General features: G+C 49.5%; 1 protein-coding gene across 1 annotated transcript; it reads right to left on the reverse strand.

Annotated features, from left to right (window-relative positions):
* Positions 1-4,160: 4,160 nt before the first annotated feature.
* On the reverse strand, positions 4,161-9,732 carry CLPP (caseinolytic mitochondrial matrix peptidase proteolytic subunit). Its single transcript, XM_082649982.1, has 6 exons — positions 9,472-9,732; positions 9,311-9,382; positions 8,654-8,750; positions 7,141-7,328; positions 6,126-6,231; positions 4,161-4,510 (listed from the first exon to the last, which is right to left on the reverse strand). The coding sequence occupies exons 1-6, from the start codon at positions 9,655-9,657 to the stop codon at positions 4,335-4,337; spliced, it is 825 nt and encodes a 274-aa protein (XP_082506108.1). The 5' UTR covers positions 9,658-9,732; the 3' UTR covers positions 4,161-4,334.
* Between the last annotated feature and the right edge of the window lie 15,719 nt (positions 9,733-25,451).

Genomic DNA, 25,451 nt, shown 5'->3' on the forward strand with positions numbered 1-25,451 from the left:
AGAGAAGAAAAAGAGGGAGAGATTGAGAGATTAAGGGGAAACCTGCAGTAATAAGACACTTAAAGATTTATCAACCAGCGGCAATGCCTGCACCTTATTGGGATCCTGATTGGAACAAACTAAAAAAAAGAAATAGCGACAGCCAGGGAAATTTTGACATGGGTTGAATATTCGACCATGGTAAGTGTTGTTATTTTTTTAAAGTTTGAAAATGATATTGTGGTTGTCTTTTTAAAGATTCCTTATCCTTTTGTCTATTTATTTATTTTTTAAATTTTTACAGGTTTTTTTTTTTTTTTTTTTTGCGACACTGCTTGGCATGTAGGATCTTGGTTCCCTGACCAGGAGTTGAACCTGTACCCCCTGCAGTGGAAGCGTGGATTCTTAACCACGGGACCACCAGGGAAGTCCCTATTTACTTATTTATTTATTTAGTTTTAGCTGCGTTGGGTCTTCGTTTTGGGGGCCGGCTTTCTCCAGTTTTGGCGAGCAGGAGCTACCCTTCATTGCGGTGCACAGGCTTCTCATTGTGGTGGCTTCTCTTGTTGCGGAGCACGGGCTCTAGGCACTTGGGCTTCAGTACTTGTGGCATGTGGGCTCAGTAGTTGTGGCTCATGGGCTCTAGAGCGCAGGCTCAGTAGTTGTGGAGCACAGGCTGAGTTGCTTCACGGCATGTGGGATCTTCCCGGACCAGGGCTCGAAAACCCGTGTCCCCAGCATTGGCAGGCAGATTCTTAACCACTGCGCCACCAGGGAAGTCCCCATATTTATTTATTTATTTATTGGCTGCGTTGGGTCTTCGTTGCTGCACGCGGGCTTTCTCTAATTTCAGTGAGCAGGGGTTACTCTTGGTTGCGGTGCGCTGGCTTCTCATTGCAGTGGCTTCTCTTGTTGCGGAGCATGGGCTCTAGGCACATGGGCTTCAGTAGTTGTGGCACACGGGCTCCGTAGTTGTGGCTCGCGGGCTCTAGAGCGCAGGCTCAGTAGATGTGGCGCACGGGCTTAGTTGCTCCGTGGCATGTGGGATCTTCCCGGACCAGGGCTCGAACCCGTGTCCCCTGCATTGGCAGACGGATTCTTAACCACTGTACCACCAGGGAAGTCCCCCCGTATTTATTTTTCATTAACTTTCTTTTTTGAATGAAAGATTCTTTAAATTCCGTAGTGCTTTATAATTTTCAAAAGTTTTACACACACGATTTCATATAATCCCATAATAACCCTTTTTTAAATCCCCTACGCCTATATTGCCCCTCTCCCCTTCCCTCTTCCCACTGGTAACCACTAGTTTGTTCTCTGTATCAGGGGTCCTCAACCCCTGGGCCGCGGACTGGCCTTTTTGGAACCGGACTGCACAGCAGGAGGTGAGTGGCAGGCAAGCAAGCGAAGCTTCATCTGCTGCTCCGCATCGCTCCCCATCGCTCGCGTTACCACCCCCAGTGTCCTTGGAAAAGTTGTCTTTCACAATTGACTAGTTTGTTGTACTTCTTTAGATTCCACATATTAGTGATACCATACAGAATTTGTCTTTCTGTCTGACTTAATTCACTTAGCTTAATACCCTCCAAGTCCATCCATGGTGCTGCAAATGGCAAAACCCCGTTCTTTTTCATGGCTGAGTAGTATTCCACCGTGTATATATACACCACATCTTCTTTATCCATTCCTCTGTTGATGGACACTCTGGTTGCTTCCATATCTTGGCTATTGTAAATAACGCTATGAACATTGGGGTGCATGTACCTTTTCTAATTGGAGTTTTTGTTTTTTGGGGATATATACCCAGGAGTGGAATTGCTGGGTCATGTGGTAGTTCTATTTTTAGTTTTTTGAGACATAAAGATTCCTTATCCTTTTAGAAATACATACCGAAATATTTACAGATGAAATGAAAAGCTGGGATTTTCTTCAAAGTAATACAGTGCCATGGGGGGTGGGGGGGAGGGACGAATCACAATTGGCCGTGAATGGGTAATTCTTGAGTTGGTGTGATGGGTACGTGAGACCTCATTATCCTAATTTCTCAACTTTTGTATACATTATAAGGTGTGCACAATGAAAAGTTCAGTTAAATGTATCCGATGAATGAAGCCAAATTAAAAAGTCCTCTGGGGCTTCCCTGGTGGTGCAGTGGTTAAGAATCTGCCTGCCAATGCAGGGGACACGGGTTCGAGCCCTGGTCCAGGAAGATCCCACATGTCACAGAGCAACTAAACCCGTGAGCCACAACTACTGAGCCTGTGTGCCTAGAGCCCGTGAGCCACAACTACTGAGCCCGTGTGCCACAACTCCCGCACGCCTAGAGCCCGTGCTCCGCAACAAGAGAAGCCACCGCAGTGAGAAGCCCGCGTACCACAACGAAGAGTAGCCCATGCGTAGCAACGAAGACCCAATGCAACCAAAAATAAATAAATAAAACAAATAAATTTTTTTAAAAGCCCCCTGAATTAAAAAAAAAAAAGAAATTGACCTCAACACACCCTCCAGCGACAGCCCCAAGTTCTCTGTTCTCCTTGACAGCAAAATTCCTTAAAAGACTTGTTTAGCTCCAATATTTTCCAGCCCCTTCTCTCTGGCTCCACTCCAATCTGGTTTTTGGCCCCCAAAGCACCGAAAGTGTTCTTATTTATCTAAGGCCACTCGTGATTTCCGAGGTCCAAACGCCATAGCCAGTTCTCAGCCTGACCACTAAGTCATAGACATGCTGAAGTCTCCTACATTTTTATTTCCAACCCTGACCCCAGACTTACCCATCCCCTGGGATGTCTGGGGCACTTGGACATCAAACGTCCAAAACCGGCTCCTGATCGTGGCCCCCAATCCTGCCCCTCCTGAACTTTCCCAGGAACGTCTTATCTTTCCTTCCACCTTTCTAGCTGCTTTGGGCCAATGCCTTGGAGTTTTGGGAGATGACTTTCTCTCTCAAATTTCACATTGCAGCTGACAGCCATGCCTGTCGTTTTTGTTTTGTTTTGTTTTTTGCGGTACGCGGGCCTCTCACTGCTGTGGCCTCTCCCGTTGCGGAGCACAGGCTCCAGACGCGCAGGCTCAGCGGCCATGGCTCACGGGCCCAGCCGCTCCGCGGCATGTGGGATCCTCCCGGACCGGGGCACGAACCCGTGTCCCCTGCATCGGCAGGCGAACTCTCAACCACTGAGCCACCAGGGAAGCCCCTTGCCTTTAGTTTTTATTTATTTGAAAAATTTGTTATTATTATTATTTCTGACTGTGTTGGGTCTTCGTTGCAGTGTGTGGGCTTCTCATTGCGGTGGCTTCTCTTGTTGCAGAGCACAGGCTCTAGGCGTGTGGGCTCAGTAGTTGTGGCGCACGGGCTTAGTTGCTCCTCGGCATGTGGGATCTTCCCAGACCAGGGATGGAACCTGTGTCCCCTGCATTGGCATAAGGATTCTAAACCGCTGCGCCACAGGGGAAGTCCCAGCCCTGCCTTTAAAAGCTGGCTAGAATCTGACCTCTCTCACCACGTGTCGGGAGCCGTCAGCCTTCCTCTGGGTGATGACAAGTTTCCTCACTGGTCTCCTGGTTTCTGTGCTTGCCGCTCTCCACCCACCACTCTGTGGTTCCTTTTTGTTCTTCTTCTTGAAACCCTCTATGGGGCATCTCCCTCCTTGCTCAGACCTACCAGGCCTTTTACGACCTGTATTCCTCCCCTTCCTGCTCTCATCTTCTCCTCTCTCCCCCTCACTCTCTCCAGCCACCCCAGCCTCCTCGTGCTTCCGCCCATGTGCCAGCCACAGTCCCGCCACAGGGCCTTTGCACTTGCCATGCCGTCTGCCTAGACTGCTGTCTCCCAAGATAGCAAGCTTGCTCCCCCCACCCTCTGCAAAGACCTCCTTCAGGTCTTTGCTCAAATGTCACCCTCTCAGCAAGGCCTTTGCAGGCCACCCCATCTAAAACTGTCACACACACACACACACGTTGCATACCTCTTGCCCTGACTTTTTAAAAAACTGTCTACTCCCACAAGAATGTAAGTTTCTTCCAGACAGGGATTTCTGTGTTTTCTTCCCAGTAAGTTGCGGCCTCTGGAGCAGTGCCTGGAATGTAGGCTCAGTAGCTTTGCTGAAGTTAGGAAGCTGAAGGTCAGGGTGTAGGCACACGTGTGCCGTGGTGGAGGATGGAGGGAAGCCACCACAGCCGGGAGCAAAGTCTGCAAAGATTTAATTTAAAATCACAGTGTCTCAGCTGGGATACCCACCCGGAGGGGCACCCCCAAATCCAGAGTTCCTCAAGGGTCCCCTCTAGGCTCAGTGTCGAGGGCTGGGCAGGCCTGGCGCCTCCACTTTCCTCCGGAGGGCGAGGGTGAGGGGCAGCTCTCAGGCATTCGCTGGGGCAGGTTCTGCCACTGCTGCCGCCGCCGCCACCGGCTCCTTCTGCACCAGCTCAGGCTCGTCCTCACCGTCCTGGGGAGGGTGGACCAGAACCTTGTCCAAGATGCCAAACTCCTGGGCCTCCATGGGGCTCATGTAGCGGTCCCTCTCCATGGCTGACTCTGCGGGGGAAGCAGAAGTGGGATGAGGGTGGTTAAGAGTGGAGACCTGGGGCCACGTTTGGGTCCCCGATCCACCCAAGTCCTCCTTGTGTGATCTTGGCCTCCCTGTCTCTGCGCCTCAGTTTCCCCATCGGTAAAACACCTGTTTCAGTTGTGTGTGTGTGTGTGTGTGTGTGTGTGTGTGTGTGTGTGTGTGTGTGAACTTATTGATGTGTAAGTGCACATCCAGGAAAAGGTGTGGATCATGGAAGTGGACAGTGTGGTGATTTTCAGACTGAACCCACACACGTGGCTGGCACCTAGATCAGAGCCCCCCGAAACCCCGTCGGGGCCATGTCTAGTCACTAACTGTCCCCACCCACTACCCTAACAGTGGCCTAATGGCATGGATCCGTTATGCCAGTTTTTGCCCCTTAAACACATAACCACAGGGACTTCCCTGGTGGTCCAGTGGTTAAGACTCTGCGCTTCCACTGCAGGGGGTGCAGGTTCAATCCCTGGTTGGGGAACTAAGATCCCCGCATGCTGCGTGGCACAGCCAAAAAAATTAATTAATTAATTTAAAAAGTAAATAAAGAAACACATAACCACTGAGCATTTACTCCTTCTTCCACTCAGCACTGTGTTTCTGAGATTCATCCAGGCTGTGGACCGGTCCTCATGGCGGTACAGCATCCCACCTCGTGACTAAGCACCACCACTGACCACTCATTCCCCTGCTGTCAGGCGTTTCGGTATTTTCCCGTTTGGGACCATAGGAATGGGGCTGCATTCCTGACTACATCTTTGGACAGAAGCACTCAATTCCCTCGGTTATACGCCGAGCAGAACCACCACGCATCTTTCTGCGTGTTCAGCCTCAGTGCCTGACAGCTTTCGGAAGTGGCTGTATGGTTTTCACCGCCGCCTGCAGTGGATAAACGTTCCAGTGGCTCCACGCTCCCCTCAGCACTTGGGGGTGTCAGTATTTTCTATTTGAGCCGTTCCAGTGGATTGAAATGGTATCTCATCGTGGCCTTGATTTGCCTTTCCTGATGATGTCATTATTAAACATCATCACTAGAAGTGATGAGCCTCCTGACTTCTGTTTCTTGACCATTTGGAATATTCTTTGTGGGAGACCCTGTTCAAAACCTTTGGACCTATTTCTTTTTTTTTGTTTTGGCCGCGCTGCATGGCTTGCGGAATCTTAGTTTCCCCGACCAGGGATTGAACCCGAGCCCTCGGCCATGAAAGCACGGAGTCCCAACCACTGGAAAGCCCGGGAATCCCCCTGGACCTAGTTCAATGAAGTTTTGGGGAGGCTCCTGTAAATGAGTCTTTTTAAAGTGCTCAGAACAGGGGTTCTCAACGCGGGTGGGTTCTGATCCCCAGGGGATGCTGGGCGATGTCTGGAGACAGTTTTGGCCGTCACAACTGGAGGTGCTGCTGGCATCTAGTGGGCAGCGCCCCGGGATGTGCCACACCTCCTACAGTGCCCAGGCAGGCCTCCATCACAGAATGATCCAGCCCTGGTGTCAGCAGCACAGAGGTCCAGAGGCCTGACCCGTACATATGTGTTGGTTACAATAGAAGGGAGCAGCTGGGGGCCTGCGTGGGGCAGGAGGGTGCTCACCGATCACGTGCAGGCTCTGTTTGGTGTGCTTGGCGTAGATGCCGTAGAGCTGCTTCTTGAGTTTAATGATTTCCTCCGCCTGGATGGCGATGTCTGTGGCTTGGCCCTGGGGGGTCGTCCCAAGAGGGAGAAGGTTGCGATCAGCATCTGCCACTCACGGGGAGACTGGAGATGGGACTCGGAAGCCTGCCCTGGGCGTCGGCTGCCAGTTTTCAAGCAGGTGGGACAGGGCTTTGTGAGTCCCTCCACAGCCTGCTTCAACCTCACCGCCTCCAGGAAGGCTTCCGGAATCAACTCTATGTTCTTATTTTCTGCAGCTGGGGCCTCCCTGACCAGGAGGAACAGCTCCTCCCAGGGCAGCTAATTCCTAAAGATTTTCAACCGCTGTCCAGAGTACACTTCTCACGTGTAAAGCAGCCAATCCAAGCCCACATCCCCAACACCTCCTCTGTTCTCACACCGTGGGTCACCATCCCCCTGCCCCATCGCCCCAGGGTACCAGACAACTAGGGACAGTCCCTACACCCCAGAGCCCACTGCAACTACTTACGCTAGCCAGTCTTAAGCCTCGCTCATTCCTGCCCGCACAAACCACAATGAAGGCTCTTGCCTGCACTTTCCTCCCGACCAACCCTGGTGCCTCTCTCTCTGCGTGGCCCCCGTGGCCTGGCACACTCCCTCCTCTTGGGATCTGTGAGTAACAAACTGTCTTTTCAATGGCAGCCCTCTCCTGACCTCTTGGCCTCACTATACCTGCACATTAATAAAACCTACTTCTTTTGTTGTTGTTGGCCAAGCCACATGGCTTGCGGCATCTTAGTTTCCCGACCAGGGATTGAACCCGCGCCCTCAGCAGTGAAAGCGTGGAGTCCTAACCACTGGACCGCCAGGGAAGTCCCCAAAACCTACATTTTAAAACATTCACACCCCCACGTGGCTTCCGTCTGTCCGGCTGGTCCTTCTGTCTAGACCCCCACCCCCATCCCCAAAGCAGCTCACGGGGCCCGGCACTCACCCGGGCGCCCCCGGAGGGCTGATGGATCATGATGCGGGAGTTGGGGAGCGAGTGGCGCATGCCCGGGGTGCCAGCGGCCAGAAGCAGGGAGCCCATGCTGGCCGCCTGGCCCACGCACCACGTGCAGATGGGGTTCAGGATGTACTGCATCGTGTCGTAGATGGCCAGGCCCGAGGTCACCACGCCACCTGTGGGTGGAGGGGGGCAAGTGAGGGGCTGTGCCCTCCTTTCCCTAGGGCAGCCTCTGGCCCTGGGGAGGGCTGGTGAAGCCTTTTAAAGCCGGGGTCCCAAACACAAGTACTACCAGGGATAGGAAGGTGACAGAAGCAGGTGACACAGGCCAGGTGGGAGCAAAAAATGAGGACTTGCTCCAGAGTGAGCTGACAGTTGCCACACGTGCATGTGGGCCCAGGGCGGGGGCCAGATCTGCCAAATTTTCAAGAGAAACTAGAAATTGGGAGCGTAGTGGCTAAGAGTGAAGGCTCTGGAGCCAGCCTGCCTGGGTTTGACCCCCCTTGCTGGGCAGTTACTCATGTGTGACCTGGGGCAAGTTACTCAGACTTTTGGAGCTACAGTGCCTCCTTGTAGATTGCAAATAACTAAACAGTATCGATCACGTGAGGTTGTGTGAAGATAAAATGAATTAAATGCCTATAAAGTGCTTAGAAAAGTGCCTGGCACAGTAAACGATCAATCAGGATTGGCTATTCAGGGAACTCCCTGGTGGTCCGGTGGTTAGGATTCAGCACTTTCACTGCCATGGGCCTGGGTTTGATCCCTGGTCAGGGAACTAAGATCCCGCAAGTTGCAGGGCACGGCCAAACAAAACAAAACAAAACAAAACAAAAAGTTTGGCTATTCTCCCTTTTCTTGTGGGGGCAGGACAGAATCTACCAATTTAAAAATCTCGACAACCAAGTCAGGTTGGTAAAAACGTTATTTGTGGACTTCCCTGGTGGCGCAGTGGTTAAGAACCTGCCTGCCAATGCAAGGGACACGGGTTCGAGCCCTGGTCTGGGAAAATCCCACATGCCACGAAGCAACTAAGCCCATGGGCCACAACTATTGAGCCTGCGCTCTAGAGCCCGCGAGCCACAACCACTGAGCCTGCGTGCCACAACTAGTGAAGCCCACGCGCCTAGAGCCCGTGCTCCGCAACAGAGAGGAGCTACCGTAATGAGAAGCCCGCGCACCGTAACGAAGAGTAGCCCCCGCTCGCTGCAGCTAGAGAATGTCCGCGCGCAACAACGAAGACCGAACGCAGCCAAAAATAAATAAATAAATTTATTAAAAACAAAACAAAACAAACAAAACATGTTACCTGTGAGATCAAACAGGCAGGTTCAGGTGCCTGTTTAAAAGCAAGGGAAGAGGCAGCTTTTGGAGGTTTCAAGGCATTTTGGGGGGATTCTGAAGGAAGCTCTGCACCCTTTCTTGCTCCAGAGAGAGGACATCCCTGATTGGGGTCTCAGTCCCCCGGAGGACCCTGGCACCGGGGGAAGGCCCTGCTCACCGGGGCTGTTGATATACATGTGGATGGGCTTCTTGTTGCTCTCCGATTGCAGGAACAGCAGCTGCGCGATGACCAGACTGGCGACACTGTCGTCGATCTGCAAGTGGGGCGGGGAGGGGTGTCCCCAGATAGGGGTGAAGGCATAAGGGAGGCAGTTATGGGTCGGCTGAGGATGAGTCAGGGCACCAGAATGGGGGTCAGAGCCCAAGGAAGATGGATCAGGAAGACTTCAGAACCCAGGAGGTGATGTGGTGCGGGGTGGGGCTGGGGGGATCCAGACCCAGGTGGTTTGGCTTACAGGAAGGGTGGGGTCAGTACACACTGGGCCCAGGAAGGGAAGGGGTAAGGAGGCTGGGGAGAGTGATTGGAGCCCAGGATTGGGGAGGAGGGTCATTGGTGAGGGAGCGAGTCAGAGATTAGGAAGGGAGAAGCAGAGGATTTAAGGAAGGCGTAGAAAGGGTACTAAGGGCCAGGAAGGAGGATCAGAGGGTTTATGTGCCCTGGAAGGGGGGTGGGTGTGGGTGTCAGGTTGGGACAAGAGCGGAGCCTAGGGAGGAACGTCAAGGGGAGTAAGTCCGGATATCAAGGACGTGTGAGGGGGAGGGGAGCAGGGGGTCTGGGCAGGCGCAGGGGAGGATCCGTGCACGGGGCACTCACCGGGCCCATGACGCACACGATGCGCTCCCGCAGCAGCCGAGAGTAGATGTCGTAGGCGCGCTCGCCGCGACCCTGGAGGAGAAAGATGGGGGTGAGGGTCAGGGACCCTCCGTGCCCCAGCCCTCTCACCCCCGGGCCGTGTCCCCGCCTGGCCACTGTACCGTCTGCTCCACCACGATGGGAACGAGCGGGAGCGCCCGGGCCGCCGTCGCGTGCAGGCTCCGCTGCAGGGCCAGGCTGTTCTCGGGTGTCCGCTGCGGGGGAAAGCGGGCGGCGAGGCGAGACCCCAGTGCGGGGCACAGACCTGCTGCAACCCGGACCCCCCCCACCAATATTTGGGGCCACATCGCAGCGCAAGTTCCTCTGTAAGATGCCGGAACTACAACTCTCGGCGTGCTCTGCGCCCACGGCGCTTGCTCAGGAGGCCGCCCACTTCCGGGAAGCGTGGGGGCACGTTTAGGGGTGGGGCGAGGGCGGGGCGGAACCTGAAAGGGTGTGGCCAGAGAAGGGACGCTGGAGCGGAGTCGGGAGCTACTTTAAAGCCGCAGTTTGTGTCTCTTTCCCAAAGAATCGTCATAGTTTTCTGCTCTTCCTTGCTTATTTCAAAAATCAATTCCGGGGCTTCCCTGGTGGCGCAGTGGTTAAGAATCCGCCTGACAGTGCAGGGCACACGGGTTCGAGCCCTGGTCCGAGAAGATCCCGCATGCCGCGGAGCAACTAATCCAGTGCGCCACACCTACTGAGCCAGCGTTCTAGAGCCCGTGAGCCACAACTACTGAGACCGTGCACCACAATAAGAGAAGCCACTGCAGTCAGAAGCCCGTGCACCGCAACGAAGAGTAGCCCCTGCTCGCCGCAACTAGAGAAAGCCTGCACGCTGCAACAAAGACCCAATGCAAACATCAACAACAAAAAAATCAACTCTGTGCTCTCACTGGGCCTCGGCCTCAGGAATGATCTTCTAGCCTGGTGGGACCGACTCCTCCTGAGACCTTCCCATCAGTCTCTGGTTACGCGTGGGACAGAGGGAGGGACCCCAGGATGCGGAAGCCCAAGGGAGGGAGTTGCGAAATTGGCCTGGAAGGTCGGTCTGGGAAGGCTTCCTAGGAGGAGCAGGCATTGGAGCTGGGCTTTGAAGGATGTATAGGAGTTTGTTAGGTAGGGAAAGGCGTTCCTGGCAAGAGAGAAGACAATGGACAAAGGTGTGGGGGAGAAAGAAGGCTCCTGGTAACGGTTGGGACCTCTCTTTGCCTCCACATCTTCTCAAGGTGGATTCTTTTTCATCTTTCAGTTCAAATGTCGCCTCAGAGTTGTCCCTTATTTTGTCCCCAGAGCCTAGAACCTTGCCTGGCACACAGTAGATGCTCATAAACTACACTTTGAACCCAGAGATGAAGCAGTGATAAAGGAGGAAGGTTAAGAGCTGAGGGCTTTGAATTCAACTATACTTCAATAAAAAATAAATTAAAAAAATAAAAAGTTATTCCATTTAAGGTAACTTTTGGGGGTAAATTAAATATTTCAAAACTTAATAAAAAAAGTTTAGGGCTTTGGAGGCAGCTGCCCCACATGGCAAGCCTGGCTCAACCACTGACTTGCTGTGTGATCTTAGGTGCATTGCTTAACCCCTCTGAGCCTGAAGTTTCTCATTTGGAAGATGGTGATGGTCAAACCAATCTCACAAGGAAGGATTTAAGGATACCTGCTGCTGAGGCAGCATATTGACATCCCCTGAGTTTAAATCTTGGCTCCACTACTTACAAGTTGTGTGTCCCTGAGCCTTAGTTTCCTCTCTATGAAGTGGACATAATGATAATAACCTACATCCTAGGGTCGTTGAGCGTAAGGTCCTCCGAATGGGACCTGGAATGTAGCAAGTGTTCGATTTGTATTAGCTACTGATGTGTATTACTGTGTTAGATCAGCAACCATGGGCATCCAAGAAGTCCTCCCAAATGAGAGTCCATTTGAGGTGGGTTTTGATGCATATGTAGGAGTTCACAGGCAGACCATTCCTGATTGCTGGACTCCAAACTTGATGCTGGGTGCCCTAGATAAGGGTAGTTTTGTGCCCTCCGTGCCCACAGGGGATCCCATCCTGATGGGGAGATAGAGCAGGACAAAGACACTCCCCGCCTTATGGAATCAGGGGCAGGATAGAGGGAAGGATATGGAAGTGGAAGAGTTTGGAGGAGGCCTTGGAGGCACCCCTGGTGCTGGGAGTGGTGTTTCCTCAGCAGTGACTGAAGAGGTGGGTGGGCAGCATGGGCCGTCCCAGTTTCTGCTGTGAGTGAGGTGGGGGCCCTGCCCAGCCAGTTCCCCTGAGGCCTGAGCTCCCGCCGTGCCTCCGGGGAGAAGGGCTGTGCCATCAGTTGCTGCAGCCCCAACAGTCACCCTGCACTGACACTGCTCCACACCCCCGCCCTCACTGCTGTGGTTTCACCTGCTCTATCTAGGCACAGTTCAACTATTATACATTTCGTATCTGCCACCACTGTCCTCGTAACTACCCTCAATAAGGCCTTCGTAAGTGTCGCAACTTCACCCCTGCCCCGGCCTTGCTGTCGTTTCATTCAGCAGCCTGAGTGATCCTCACCACACAGCTTGTAGGAGCTCAGTTCCCTGACCAGGGATTGAACCCAGGCCCTCAGCAGTGAAAGCGTGGAGTCCTAACCACTACAGCACCAGAGAACTCCCCAGAAGCTAATTAAACCATATCCCTCCCTTACCTAAAACCCTCCCCTTGGTTCCCCATCACCCCTGCTGACCTCTGCCCTCCTTTCCTTCCACCCTCCCTTTCCCGCTTGGCTCCAGGGACCACGCTGGCCAGCTTTCTGCCGTCCAGCCACCTGACCTCTGCTCGTGTCCTCTGCCTGAATCTTGTTCGTTCCCAAAAGTCTCCACTCAAACGCTACCTCCTTGGAGAAGCCTTATGAAATGATACTTATCCGTACTTTGGGCAACGCCTTCTGATATATTCTATTTTATCCTCTGCTATTCCATTTCTTTTAAACTGGGATTTCTCCACCTCGGGACTATTGACATTCTGGGTTGCATGGTTCTTTGTTGGAGTGGGGCCGTCCTGGGCACCGTAAGATGTGGAGCAGCATCCCTGGCCTCCACCCATTAGATGCCAGTAACACCGTCCCCATCATAACAACCAAAACCTGTCTCGGACATTGCCAAGTCGCTGCCCTCCCCCCCCCCCGCCCCCGGGGCAAAATTGCTTCCAGTTGAAAATCACTGATTTAAATTAAAGTGGGTGGGGTCTTTCCTGGTGGCACAGTGGATAAGACTCCGCGCTCCCAATGCAGGGGGCCCGGGTTTGATCCCTGGTCAGGGAACTAGGTCCCACATGCATGCCGCAACTAAGAGTTCACATGCCACAACTAAGGAGCCCACCTGCCACAACTAAGACCCGGCATAACCAAATAATTAATTAATTAATTAAAGTAGGTGGTGACCTGAAATGAAAAAAAAGCAACTTTGAACAGTACCTGGCATGTTGTAGGCACCCAAATATTTAATGAGTGCCTGATTTCTCCCAACTTTGTTTGCTCTGAATATTCCCAGTGAATGAATGAATGAATGGGGTGGGAGAGAGGAAGGATCGATTCTGACTCTTGACTGCAAATCAACCAATCCGGATTTGGTTATCACTCCGTGATCAGAGAGAAACTCCGATCACTGCTACCTTTTCTGGGGTGAACGCAAAACAGGCCTGTTGAATTGATAGGAATTGAAAATTTAAAAAAGAAACAGAAACCCTGAGGGCTGAAGAGGCTGTGGGTAAATGGATTCTCCCATTCAAAGGCTCACCGAGACATTGCTACAGCTTCTCTGGAAACAAAGTTGACCCCAAATTTCAAATTCTCATAATCTACTTCTAATGACTCATTTTTAGGAAAGGATCAAAAGTAAGATTTAGCCACAGGGCTGTTTATGGCAGAACAGATCTTCCTTGGCTAATGATGGTGTTACATCTGATAAACCCATTGTAGGTTGAAAACATGGTAAGTCGAAAGTGCATTATGGGGAACTCCCTGGCGGTCCAGTGGTTAGGACTCGGCGCTTTCACTGCCGGGGCCCGGGTTCAATCCCTGGTCTGGGAACTAAGATCCCACATGCCACGCAGCCCACCCCCCTGCTAAATGCATTACAAACATCGTAGCTTAGCCCAGCTTACCTTAAATGTGCTCAGAGCACCTGTATTAGCCTGTAGTTGGGCAAAACCATCTAACACAGACTATTTCATAATAAAGTGTTGAATATCTCAAGTAATTTGTTGAATACAGATGGTCCCTGATTTACAGTAGTTCAACTTACAAGCTTTTGACTTTACAGTGGTACGAAACTGACATGCATTCAGCATTTCGAATTTTGAATTTTGATCTTTTCCCAGGCTAGAGGTAGGTCCGATACTATCTCTCTCTCTCTCTCTCTCTCTCTTTCTCTCTTTTTTTTTTTTGGCCGAGCCCCACACGGCTTGTGGGATCTTAGTTCCCCGACCAGGGATTGAACCTGGGCCACCACAGTGAAAGCGCCGGGAGCTAACCACTGGACCACCAGGGAGTTCTCCCGATACTGTCTCTTGATGCTGAGCAACAGTAGGGAACCACAGCTTCCAGCCAGCCGCATGATCGTGAGGCTAGACAACCACACGCTTACAACCATTCTGTACCCAGACAACCATTCAGTCTCCCTGACAGTCTGGAGTTTGGCATGCAGGGTGGGTAGGGGGGTTGTGGACCACGAAGTCTCCAGAGACCTCCTCCTTCCACTCGCACCTCAGCCATCCCTGGGCTGGGCCCCTCCTGTCTTCAAGGTCCAAAGTACAGCTTCAGCTAGCACTGAATTCCCATTCCAAGAAGCTGGATGGAGCAAGGGAGGAAAGAACAGGCAAGGATGCATGCCAGCCAATCTTTAAAGAAGGCTGCCCCTCACCCCTCCACTTTTTTGGGGTTGCATAGCATTCCATTCTATAGAAGACCCTTAATTAATTAATTAATTAATTTTAAAAAATTAATTTTTATTGGAGTATAATTGCTTTACAATGTTGTGTTAGTTTCTACTGCACAGTAAAATGAATCAGCTATACATATATATATATATCCCCTCTTTTTGGATTTCCTTCCCAGTTAGGTCACCACAGAGCATAAGTAGAGATCCCTGTACTATACAGTATGTTCTCATTAGTTATCTATTTTTTACATAGTATCAACAGTGTATATGTGTCAATTCCAATCTCCCAATTCCTCCCACCCTCCCCCTTCCACCCTTGGTATCCATTTGTTCTCTATGTCTGTGTCTCTATTTCTGCTTTGCAAATAAGATCATCTATACCATTTTTCTAGATTCCACATATATGCGTTAATATACGGTATTTGTTTTTCTCTGTCTGCCTTCACTCTGTATGGCAGTCTCTAGGTCCATCCACGTCTCTACAAATGACCCAATTTCGTTCCTTTTTATGGCTGAGTAATATTCCATTGTATATATGTACCACATCTTCTTTATCCATTCCTCTGCTGATGGACATTTAGGTTGCTTCCATGTCCTGGCTATTGTAAATAGTGCTGCTATGAACATTGGGGGGCGTGTGTCTTTTTGAATTATGGTTTTCTCTGGATATATGCCCAGTAGTGGGATTGCTGGGATATATGATAGTTCTATTTTTGGTTTTTTAAGGAAACTCCATACTGTTCTCCATAGAGGCTGTATCAATTTACAATCCTACCAAGATTGCATGATGGTTCCCTTTTCTCCACACCCTCTCCAGCATTTATTGTTTGTAGATTTTTTGATGATGGCCATTCTGATCAGTGTGAGATACCTCACTGCAGTTCTGATTGACATTTCTCTAATGATTAGTGATGTTGAGCATCCTTTCATGTGTTTGTTAGCCATCTGTATGAAGAAGACCTTTAATTTATTGAATCAGTCCTTTGTTCGTGGGTATCTTCTTGTGGTGATTTGTTTTTAATCTTACCAATCATCAGATTTGTCTTACTTCTTTGGCCATGTTGCGCGGCTTGTGGGATCTTAGTTCCTCGACCAGGGATCGAACCCGGGCTCCGACAGTGAAAGCACTGAATCATAACCACTGGACCGCCAGGGAACTCCTAGATTTGTCTTTTTTTTTTTATATTTAAAAAAATTGAAGTTTAGTTGATTTACAATGTTGTGTTAGTTTCAGGTGTACAGCACAGTGATTCAGTTACACATATTTTCTATGTATATATGTGTGTCTGTGTGTGTGTATATATATATATTCTTTTTCAGATTCTTTTCCCTTATCAGATTTGTCTTTTGAAGAGAGCCCCTGGGCTTGATCTTCTTTATCTCCATCCGATCTGCTCTGTAATCTCATCTAGTCTCCTGGCTCTAAATACCTGCCTACCAGATGCGTCCTGTGTTTCTCTCTCCTGCCCAGATAACTCTCTCTCTCCCAGACCTTCCTCCCTGCATCTACCGGGGAGGTCTAATCAGGCCCCTCAAAATGTTTGAGATGGGTTACTAATCTTATTCCTTGCCCCTGTGCATTGTTCCTTCAGCCTTACACTCATACTAAAAAACCCAGAGTCATCCTTGATTTCTCTCCCCAGATCTGTTGGCTAATCCAGTTGGTTCAACGTCCCAAGTTTACCCAGAACCCAGCCCCCTCTCACCAGTCCATGCTGCTTCCCTGATCCAAGCTACCATCATCTCCTACCTGGACAATTGCAGTCACCTCCTCCTCCCATTTTTCTCAGCTTCCATTCCTGTTCCCTTGCAAACTGTTCTCCCCCCAGGGACCAGAGGAATCCTTGTAAAACTTAAATGAGCTCATGTCATTCTAAGAACCCTCCTGTGGCTCAACTTGTAGTCCTAAGAATAGTCTGCAACTCTCTACACAATCATAGATGCCCCCTCCTGCCCCATGACTCCCCTCTTACCTCTGTCCCCCTCGCTCACTCCACCGTGGCCACACTGGCCTCCTTGCTAGTCCTCTAACCAGTCAGGCACACATCAGCCTCAGGGCCTTTGCACTGGCTGTTCCTGCTGGCTGGAATGCCCTTCCCTCAGACATCTCCACGGCACCCCCGTCACCTCCATCGAGTCCGTACTCACTGTCCCCTTCTGACACCTGATTTGTGACCACAAGCCCCACCATCATCTCCCAGCACACTGCACCCCCTTTCCCTGCTTTGCTTTTCTTTACAGAACTTGTGAGCCTCATCCTTCCCTACTCAAAGTGTGCTTCACCGACCAGCAGCATCAGTATCACCTGGGCTCTTGTTAATAACACAGACTGGGGCTTCCCTGGTGGCGCAGTGGTTGGGAGTCCGCCTGCCGATGCAGGGGACACGGGTTCGTGCCCCGGTCCGGGAGGATCCCGCATGCCGTGGAGCGGCTGGGCCCGTAAGCCATGGCCGCTGAGCCTGCGCGTCCGGAGCCTGTGCTCCACAGCGGGAGAGGCCACAACAGTGAGAGGCCTGCATACCGCAAAAAAAAAACAAAACAAAACACACACAGACTGTTAGGCTCCACCCAGACCTACTGACTCAGAGCTTGCGTTGGAACAAGGTCCCCAGTCCATCCACAGGCACACTGAACTTTGAGAAGCGCTCCCATTGACTGCTTATTTTGTTTACTGTCTGTCTCTCCTGATAAAAACATAAGCTCACCAGAGCAAGTGTGACCGAAAGTGGGGTCCGGCTGCTCAGCACTTGAAAGCCAAGGTTGGTGGAAAGGAAAGTTTTGGAGGCTGGCATCCCGGGGGAGAGGGCAGACTCGTGTCCACAGGCCAACTCCCCACTGACCATCAATGGGCAAGAGCTTTTAAAGGGGAGTTTCAGGGGGGTATAGGCAGGAGAGGGCTACGTGCAGAAACAGCACAGTCATCTTGAAATTGGTCCTGCGGTGGTCTGATCCGTGTCATCTGGATTGTTTTAAGTACAGTTCATCTTCAGTTCCACGGTGGGTTTGTTCCCATTTCCTTGAGGCCAGTTCTCAGAATCGTGGCAGCTTATGTCATGGCTACAGTCTGGTCATCATGTAGTTAACTTGTTTCACCTGGTGGTTTCAGTATCTGCAAAACAGCTCAAAGGACATGGCTCAGGATATTATCTATAGCCCTTGAGAAGGAACTAAAGCTTCCTCCTTTAGGAAGGACTGAACTATTATTTGACTTTAATGGCTAAACTATTATTATTTGGTCCTGTTGGACTGTTTTCCTTTGCTCCTACATTTTTCTCACTTCTCTGATTAGGCTTATTCTTTGGCTAAAGTTTTTCTACAGACAAAAGGCAGGCTGAGGACATGGGCTGGGGGGAAGATCCTGCTCCATTGCACAAGGGTCTTTCTCCACTTTTTTCGCAGCTATACTTCAGCTTCTAGAACAGTGTTCGGCACGTAGTAGGCACTCAGTAAACATTTATTAAGTCAGTGAAGGAATGGCTAGTGGGTGGACAGTGGGTTATGTGAGGCGATGGCGGAGGCAGATGTACCAGCCAGGGTTGTAGGTTGAAAGCAACAGAAATTGTCTTAAGCAAAAAGTGAATCTTGTTCGGAGAAGAGGCAAATGTGCCCCAGAAAGAAGGCAGCTGACAAGGGGAGCTAACCGCTAAGGAAGTGGACGTGGGGAGTACAGACAGCATCCCCGGGTAATACAACACGCAGGATAGCAAATGATGACGAGAAGCACCATCCTAATCTAATGTCGATTACAAGGGAAAGGGGGAAATCCTTCCAAGGGCCCTTTCAATCCTACCAAAGACCAATATACTGAAACGTTGCAAGTTAATGCTCTGAAGCAGAGGCATCTTTTTTTCTGTCCTAAACTACACAGATACCAAGGCAGTAACACTTGGAGCCGTGTAAATTTAAAGAGGTGGGAAACTAGGAGATATTTAAAGCAGGACCAGAGAAGCATGGCTGACTCTGTGGAAATGGACCTGTATTTGGAGAGTTCTCACAGCAAAACTGGGATAATCATGCCCTTCCCAGAGGTACTGTGAGAATTATAGGTGAAAGCCCTTTTAAATTGTTAAGGGCGAGCTGTTGTTATTATCATGACCTAGTTGCTACAAAGGCCTCTGTGGGTGTTCATGTACTTCTCTAGCTTGCACCCCTCACTTTTGAGCCCCCCTTTCTCTTACCTTCTCTGCTTGGGTTGGTTTTTTTTTATTAAAAGATATCATATGTGCAAAGTGTCTGACCAAAAAAAAAACGGGGGAATCTTGTAGACACCAGAGGTTTCCCAGCATCTGTGTCAGTCTGGAATCTCCACCTTGGAAAAAAAATAGGCAGAAGTTTCCAGAGGCTGAGCGTTAGGGGCAAGTTGGCTAGGAGGTCACAGCCACCATGATGGACACTGCTACAAGGAATGAAGTCCCCCCTCCCAAAAGAAATAATTGGATGTTGGAAAGCCAAAAAAGAAAAAAAAACCCACAAAAAATAAAAAGACATGACAGACATCTTCTACAAAGGGAGATCAGTGACAGGGCAGGTGTAGCCGTTCAAAAGAGAAATATGGTGGAGGTACAATCTATAGGGGAAGGGGGATGGATTTGTGAAACGTTTAGGGAGAACAGACAGGGTTTGCAGATTGTGGGATCAATTATTCTCCAAAAGTCATACTTCTCCTTTAGCAGTTACTTATTGCTGTGTAACATATTACCCCATAATTTAGTGACTTAAAATAATAACAATACATTAAACATTATCATTAAAAATAAACATTACCTCATAATTTCTGTCAGTCAGGAACCTACAGGCAGCTTAGCTAGGTGTTCTGACTTGGGATCTTTCCTAAAGTTGGGGTCGAACTATCAGCCAGGGCTGTAGTCATATCTAAAGGCTCAACTTGGGAATTCCCTGGCAGTCCAGTGGTTAAGACTTGGCACTATCACCGCGGTGGTCCAGGTTCAATCCCTGGTCAGGGAACTAAGATCCCACATGCCTCGAGGCACGACCAAAACTAACTAAATAAATAAAGTGTCAACTAGTTGAAGGATTTACTTCCAAGATGGCTCACCCACATGGCTAGCAACTTGGATGCCAGACAAGTTGGATGGCTAGCTACTGTCAGGAGGCTTCAGTTCTTCCCCATGTAGACCTCTTGGTTAATTGAGTGTCCTCACAACATGGTGGCCAGCTTCCCCCTAGAGCAATCGATCCAAAAGAGCACAGTGGAAGCTGTAATATCTTAACAACCTAGCTTTGGGAGTCAGACATTGTTACTTCCACAGTATTCTAGTGGTTACACAGGCTAGCCACAATTCAGTGTGAGGTCGGGGACTATGCCAGGGGTGAATACCAAGAGGTGGGCATCATTGGAGATCATCTCAAAGGGTGGTTGCCACACCTTTCCATCCTGGAACTGCATTTCTCAGCATTCCTTGCCTCTGAAGAGTCAAGTGATGAGTTCACCCGTGGACCCTGCAAGGAGATGATGTATGACCCTTCCAAGCCAAGGAGCTTTAGAAGCAGTTATGACTTCTCCCCTCTCTTCCCCTTCCACCAGCTCTTTCAGCTGAATGCAGTGGCCTGATAAAGATGGCAGAACTGCAGAAGGAGCCTGGGGAGGGAGCCACCTGCCAATCAGGGACATACATTTTGTATTTTAGATGACCGAGCAACAAACTTCCATCATATTGGAGTCATTAAACATTTTGGGATTTGTTCGTTGTAGCAGCTACTATTACGTAATTAATTCAGGAGTGGATTGAATATGGTGGAGGAGGGGAGGGAAGCTTCAGATCTTTCTGGCTGGGGCCATTGGATGCATGGAGGTGCATTTTACTGAGATGGGGATGTAGGTTTGGGGGAAGATGATGAGTTAGTTTAGGGCAGGGTCTGTCATCCTTGGCACTACTGACATTTGGGGTTGAATAGTTCTTTGCTGTCGGGGCTGGTCATCCCATGCGCCTGGCCTCCTTCCACTAGGTGTCGGTAGCATCCCCCCAATCATGTCGACATAAAGGTCTCTAGGCATTGCCCAGTATCCCCGGTTGAGAACCACTGGGTTAGGATCTGGTGAGTTAGGGCAGCCTGTGGATATCCAAGTGGAGATTTCCAGGAAGCTGATGGTTCTGTAATTCTGGCACTCAGGGAGCATGGGAGAAGGTGAGATCTCCTCTCCTCCACCCTGCCCCAGGACCAGGTTGGAGTGAGAAGAGGGAACCAGGACTGGGGGTGGGGGCAGTCACAAGTCCAAGGAAGAGAATGGATCAAGCAGAAGAACGAATCTGGCAAGTGCACAAGCTGTTGAGATCAGCCATCAGCTCCTTTTTTTTTTTTTTTTTTTTTTGCAGTACGTGGGCCTCTCACTGTTGTGGCCTCTCCCGTTGTGGAGCACAGGCTCCGGATGCGCAGGCTCAGCGGCCATGGCTCACGGGCCCAGCTGCTCCGCGGCATGTGGGATCTTCCCGGACCGGGGCACGAACCCGTGTCCCCTGCATCGGCAGGCGGACTCTCAACCACTGCGCCACCAGGGAAGCCCCAGCTCCATTTTTTGTGTTGTTTTGTTTTTTTGGCTGGCTTTCGGGATCTTAGTTCCCCGACCAGGGATCGAACCTGGGCCCTCGGCAGTGAGAGCGAAGAGTCCTAACCACTGGACCGCCAGGGAATTGCCAGCCATCAGTTTTAGAAGCATCAGCTGCTTTGGGAAGCCATTGTGAGGGGGAGGGGCATTTAAATGGGGTGTCGGCAATGAAAATGATGTTGTGCATTCATTTTTATTGACATGGAAAGAGTCCCATGGTGTATTTTTTTAAATTATTGGAGTGAAACATACACTCAGTAAAGTGCAAACATCTTAACTGTACAGCCCAGTGAATTTTTTTTTAGATGGGTGTATACCCGAGTAACCATCACCCCGTCCAAGATCTAGAAAGTTCCTCCATGTCCCTTCTCAGTCAATACATCCTGGACATCCCAAGATAGCACCATTTGATTCCCTTGATGTAATTTGTAAGGGGGAAAACAAGCAGGTAATAAGACAATGCTGACACCACAATCTCATTGTTGCAAATGTATGTGGGTGGGACCACACACCCCTAGACTAGATGCTAAGAGTCTGTGAGTGCAGGGGTTCAGGTAATTTTTATTTTCTTCTTTTTATTCATTTGTGGGTCATATCATGAGCATGTTGTGCTTTTTTAAAAATCGAGGTGAAGGACTTCCCTGGTGGCGCAGTGGTTAAGAATCCTCCTGCCAATGGAGGGGACTCGGGTTCGAGTCCTGGTCTGGGAAGATCCCACATGCCGGGGAGCAACTAAGCCCTTGCACCACAACTACTGAGCCTGCACTCTAGAGCCCGCAAGCTACAACTACTGAGCCCGCGTGCCTAGAGCCTGTGCTCCGCAACAAGAGAAGCCACCGCAATGAGAAGTCCACGCACCGCAACGAAGAGTAACCCCCGCTCGCCGCAACTAGAGAAAGCCTGCGCGCAGCAATGAAGACCCAACACAGCCAAAAATAAAATTAATTAATTAATTAATAACAAATAGTTAAGGGGTGGTGGAGTAAGGGGAGAGAGTCCTGGGTTCAATCGCTACCCCACTACTTATTTCCTGGGGCCTTGGGTGAGGATCTGAACGTTTCATAACTGCATTCTCCTCACCCGACAAATGGGGAGAATCCTCTTCTGGTCAAGTGATTAGGTACATCATAAAAGTCTCTCTCTGTTCCTTTACCCCCTATACACACACACACACACGCATGCATGCACACACACACACACGGGCTCAAAAATGCAGTCCATCTGGTAGACCAAGCCTTTAAAATTCGGTATTCATGACAGGAACACAATAAAAAATGGTGGGAAACCATGAGGGTTTCTAAACTTAAGTCATTCAAATGTGTACCAGCTATACAATCATGAATAATTTTATTCTAAATCCCCTCATTTAAAACATTTAAATACATTTATTTTAAAATAGAAAATTTAAATGACTGCCATACATGGAAAAATGGAATGACATACCAGAAATTGAACAAGAAAGTACAGTGAAAGCAAAACACTGTTTTTAAGTGGGGGGAGAGGAGCCCCACTTCTCCATATGCTCCTGGTAAGCTGGCCTAGATATTCACAGCTGACTGCCTCAAAAATGCCAGTAGAACCATCAGCTAAGCCCATCGGACCCCTGACCCATTTCTGCCAGTTTCTCAATGAGGCCACGACTCCATCACCCAAAGACCAGAACTCTGTACATCCCTATTTTTTACGTTCTCCCTTCCCTGTCCAAGTTGGTTTGAAGTCAACTCTATTGAAGTATAATATCCATTTAATAAAATGTATCCATTTTAAGTGTACAGTTTGATGGGTTTTGACAAATCCATGGCGTCACCATTACCCCAATCAATACAGAGAATATTTCCATCACCCCCAAAAGAATCCCCTGGGTCCCTTTGCAGTCAACCCCCATCCCATCCTCATCCCCAAACAACCATTGATGCAATTTTCTGTCCCTCTAGATTAGATTTCTCTTTACTAGAATTTCATATAAATGGAACCATATAGTATGTAGTCTTTTGTGACTGGCTTCTTTGATTCAGCATGATGTTTTTGAGATTAACTCACGCCTTTGTGTATATTCATTGATTCATTCATTCCCCTTCGTGGCTGAATAATATTCCATTATATGGATGTATCAGAGTTGATCTGTTCTGGACACCTGGGTTGTTTACAGTTTGGGGCTATTACAAATAAAGCTGTTCTGAACATTAGTGTATAAGACTGTGTGGGGGGGAAAAAGAAAAGAGGGAATTCCCTGGCAGTCCAGTGGTTAGGACTCTGCACTCTCACTGCCAAGGGCCCAGGTTCAATCCCTGGTCGGGGAACTAAGATCCCACAAGCCATGGCGTGGCCAAAAAAGAAAAAGAAAAGAGAACTAAACTTTACCAAAAAAAAAAAAAAAAAAGATTTTGTATGAGCATACATTTTTGCTTCTCTTGGGTAAATACCAAATGTGGAATGGATAGATCATATGGAAAGTGTATTTAACTTGGGAAGAAACTGCCACATCATTTTCCAAAGCAGCTGCACCCTTTTCCATGCCTAGCAGCAACGTCTGAGAGTTCCAGTTGCTCCACGTCCTCAATATCGTTTTGTATGGACGAGTTACTGTTTTAAAATCTTAGTTCTTCCAGCAGGTGGCGTAGTGATATCTCATGGTGGTTTTCCTGTTCATTTCCCCAATGACTAATGCTTTTGAGCATCTTTTCATGTGCCTTGTGGCCATCTCTGTGTCTTCTTTTGCAAAGTATCTGTTCCAAACCCTTTGCCATTTTGTTTGTCTTTTTTTTTTTTTTCGGCCGCGCCAGGTGGCTTGTGGGATCTTAGTTCCCTGACCAGGGATCAAACCTGTGCCCCCTGCAGTGGAAGCGTGGAGTCCTAACCACTGGACCCCCAGGGAATTCCCTTGTCTTCTTCTTATTGAGTTGTAAGGGTTCTTTATGTGTTCTGGCAATAAGCCCTCTGTCAGATATATGTATTCCAAATACCTTCTTCCAGTTAATGGCGTGCCTTTTCATTTCTTAAATGGTCCTCGTCAAATCTTGAGATGCTTCCGTTGTGCCAGAAGTCATGGTCCTTCATAAGCAAAATTCCCTGTATTCTCAACATCTTCAGAGATCACTGTCTTTACCTTCTCGCCCTAACAGATGCCTGGCTCTTTCCCAAGGACTGGAAGCTCTTAAGTTGTGGCTGTGTTTTCTCCAACTCTTTGCACTTTTGTGCCTCTTGTGATGAAGTGGGTGTCTTTGCCCCATCATTGCTCCTAACTCTCCCCTCAAACTCTGCAGCTTCGAATCTCAGGCCGTCAAACAATTCTCTCTACTACCTGTCCTTGCTGCTTTGTCCGTCAACCCTCAGGTCACCCCCTCCTTTACTATTTTCCCTCCTGGTTCTTTTCTTGAAAACTCCCCTGGGCATAATTCTTAGTGATTTCAGGATCCACGTGGGCCAGGGTTTCCCAACATTGGCACTGTTGACCTTTGGAGATTAACAGTGTTGACATCCACGTCATTCTTGCTTGTGGGGTCTGCCCTGTGCATTGTGGGATGTTCAACAACGCCCCTGACCCCTACCCACCCAACGCCAGTAGAGAACCCACCACCCCTAAGTATGACAACCAGAAATGTCTCTAGATGTGACCAAGTGTCCCCCGGAGGGCAGACTCGCCCTTCATGGAGAACCATGGAACTTGATGAGCCTTCCAGGTGTGTGACTTTCAAATCCTTTAACTCTTCTCTCCCAATGACCTCGTCCTCCCCTCTACCTCAGCCTCCAGCTCTCATGGTCTTATTTTAGACCTTGACGTGTACAGGAATTGCATCCCTTTCCGTATTCTCAAACACTCCACTCATTGACCCACACTTCTTTTCTTTCCATCTCACTCCTTTTGGTGTTCCTGTTCAAACAATCCTTTAGCTCTGCTAGAAGCTGTCATCCATGGATCATTGCCCCCTTCCCCTGTGCCCTCACCCAGTTTAGAGCCATGGTCTGTTATTACAATCCCTCCTTGACATATACCCTCAACTCCCTCCTCTATCTCTTCCTTCATCCCATTGACCTGGCTGGACTTAATTAAAACCAACACTCCATCCCCTCCTCACCTGTACCTGGGCAGTCTCGCACACAGCCGTGCCGACTGGTCTCCCTTGAGACTCTAGACCTCTAGCCCGCTGCTCAGCACTCCTACCACATCCCCCAGTCCCTTCACTCGCCAACTCTGTCATAGGTTGATGTCCTACCTTCCGTCTCCCCTCAAGCCTCCCCCTTCCTCCTGACTCTCAGCTCTGGACCTCACCTCCTACCTTCTGCAAAAACCAAGCCACAGAAGAGAACTTCCACAGCATCTCAGAACACCTACCCATGTCCCTTCATCTGGGCTGTCAGCGTTGCCTTCTTTGTTGTTGTGACGGAGCTGTCTGTGCTTCCAGCCAAGGTCAACTTTCCACCTACACCCTGGATTCCACTCCACTCGAGGCCATCGCTCTAACAAGTCTCTGCTTTCTCTCATAACAGCAGACATCCCCTCTCTTCTCCATTATTGCCATTAGCTTATAGACATGTGATAATTTCTGTGAGATATATATCTATATATAGATATATAGATATATATTTCACATCTTCTCTATCCACTCCTCTATC

This window comes from Grampus griseus (assembly GCF_964374135.1).
Source record: "Grampus griseus genome assembly, chromosome: 3".
In the NCBI taxonomy this organism is placed as follows: domain Eukaryota; kingdom Metazoa; phylum Chordata; class Mammalia; order Artiodactyla; family Delphinidae; genus Grampus; species Grampus griseus.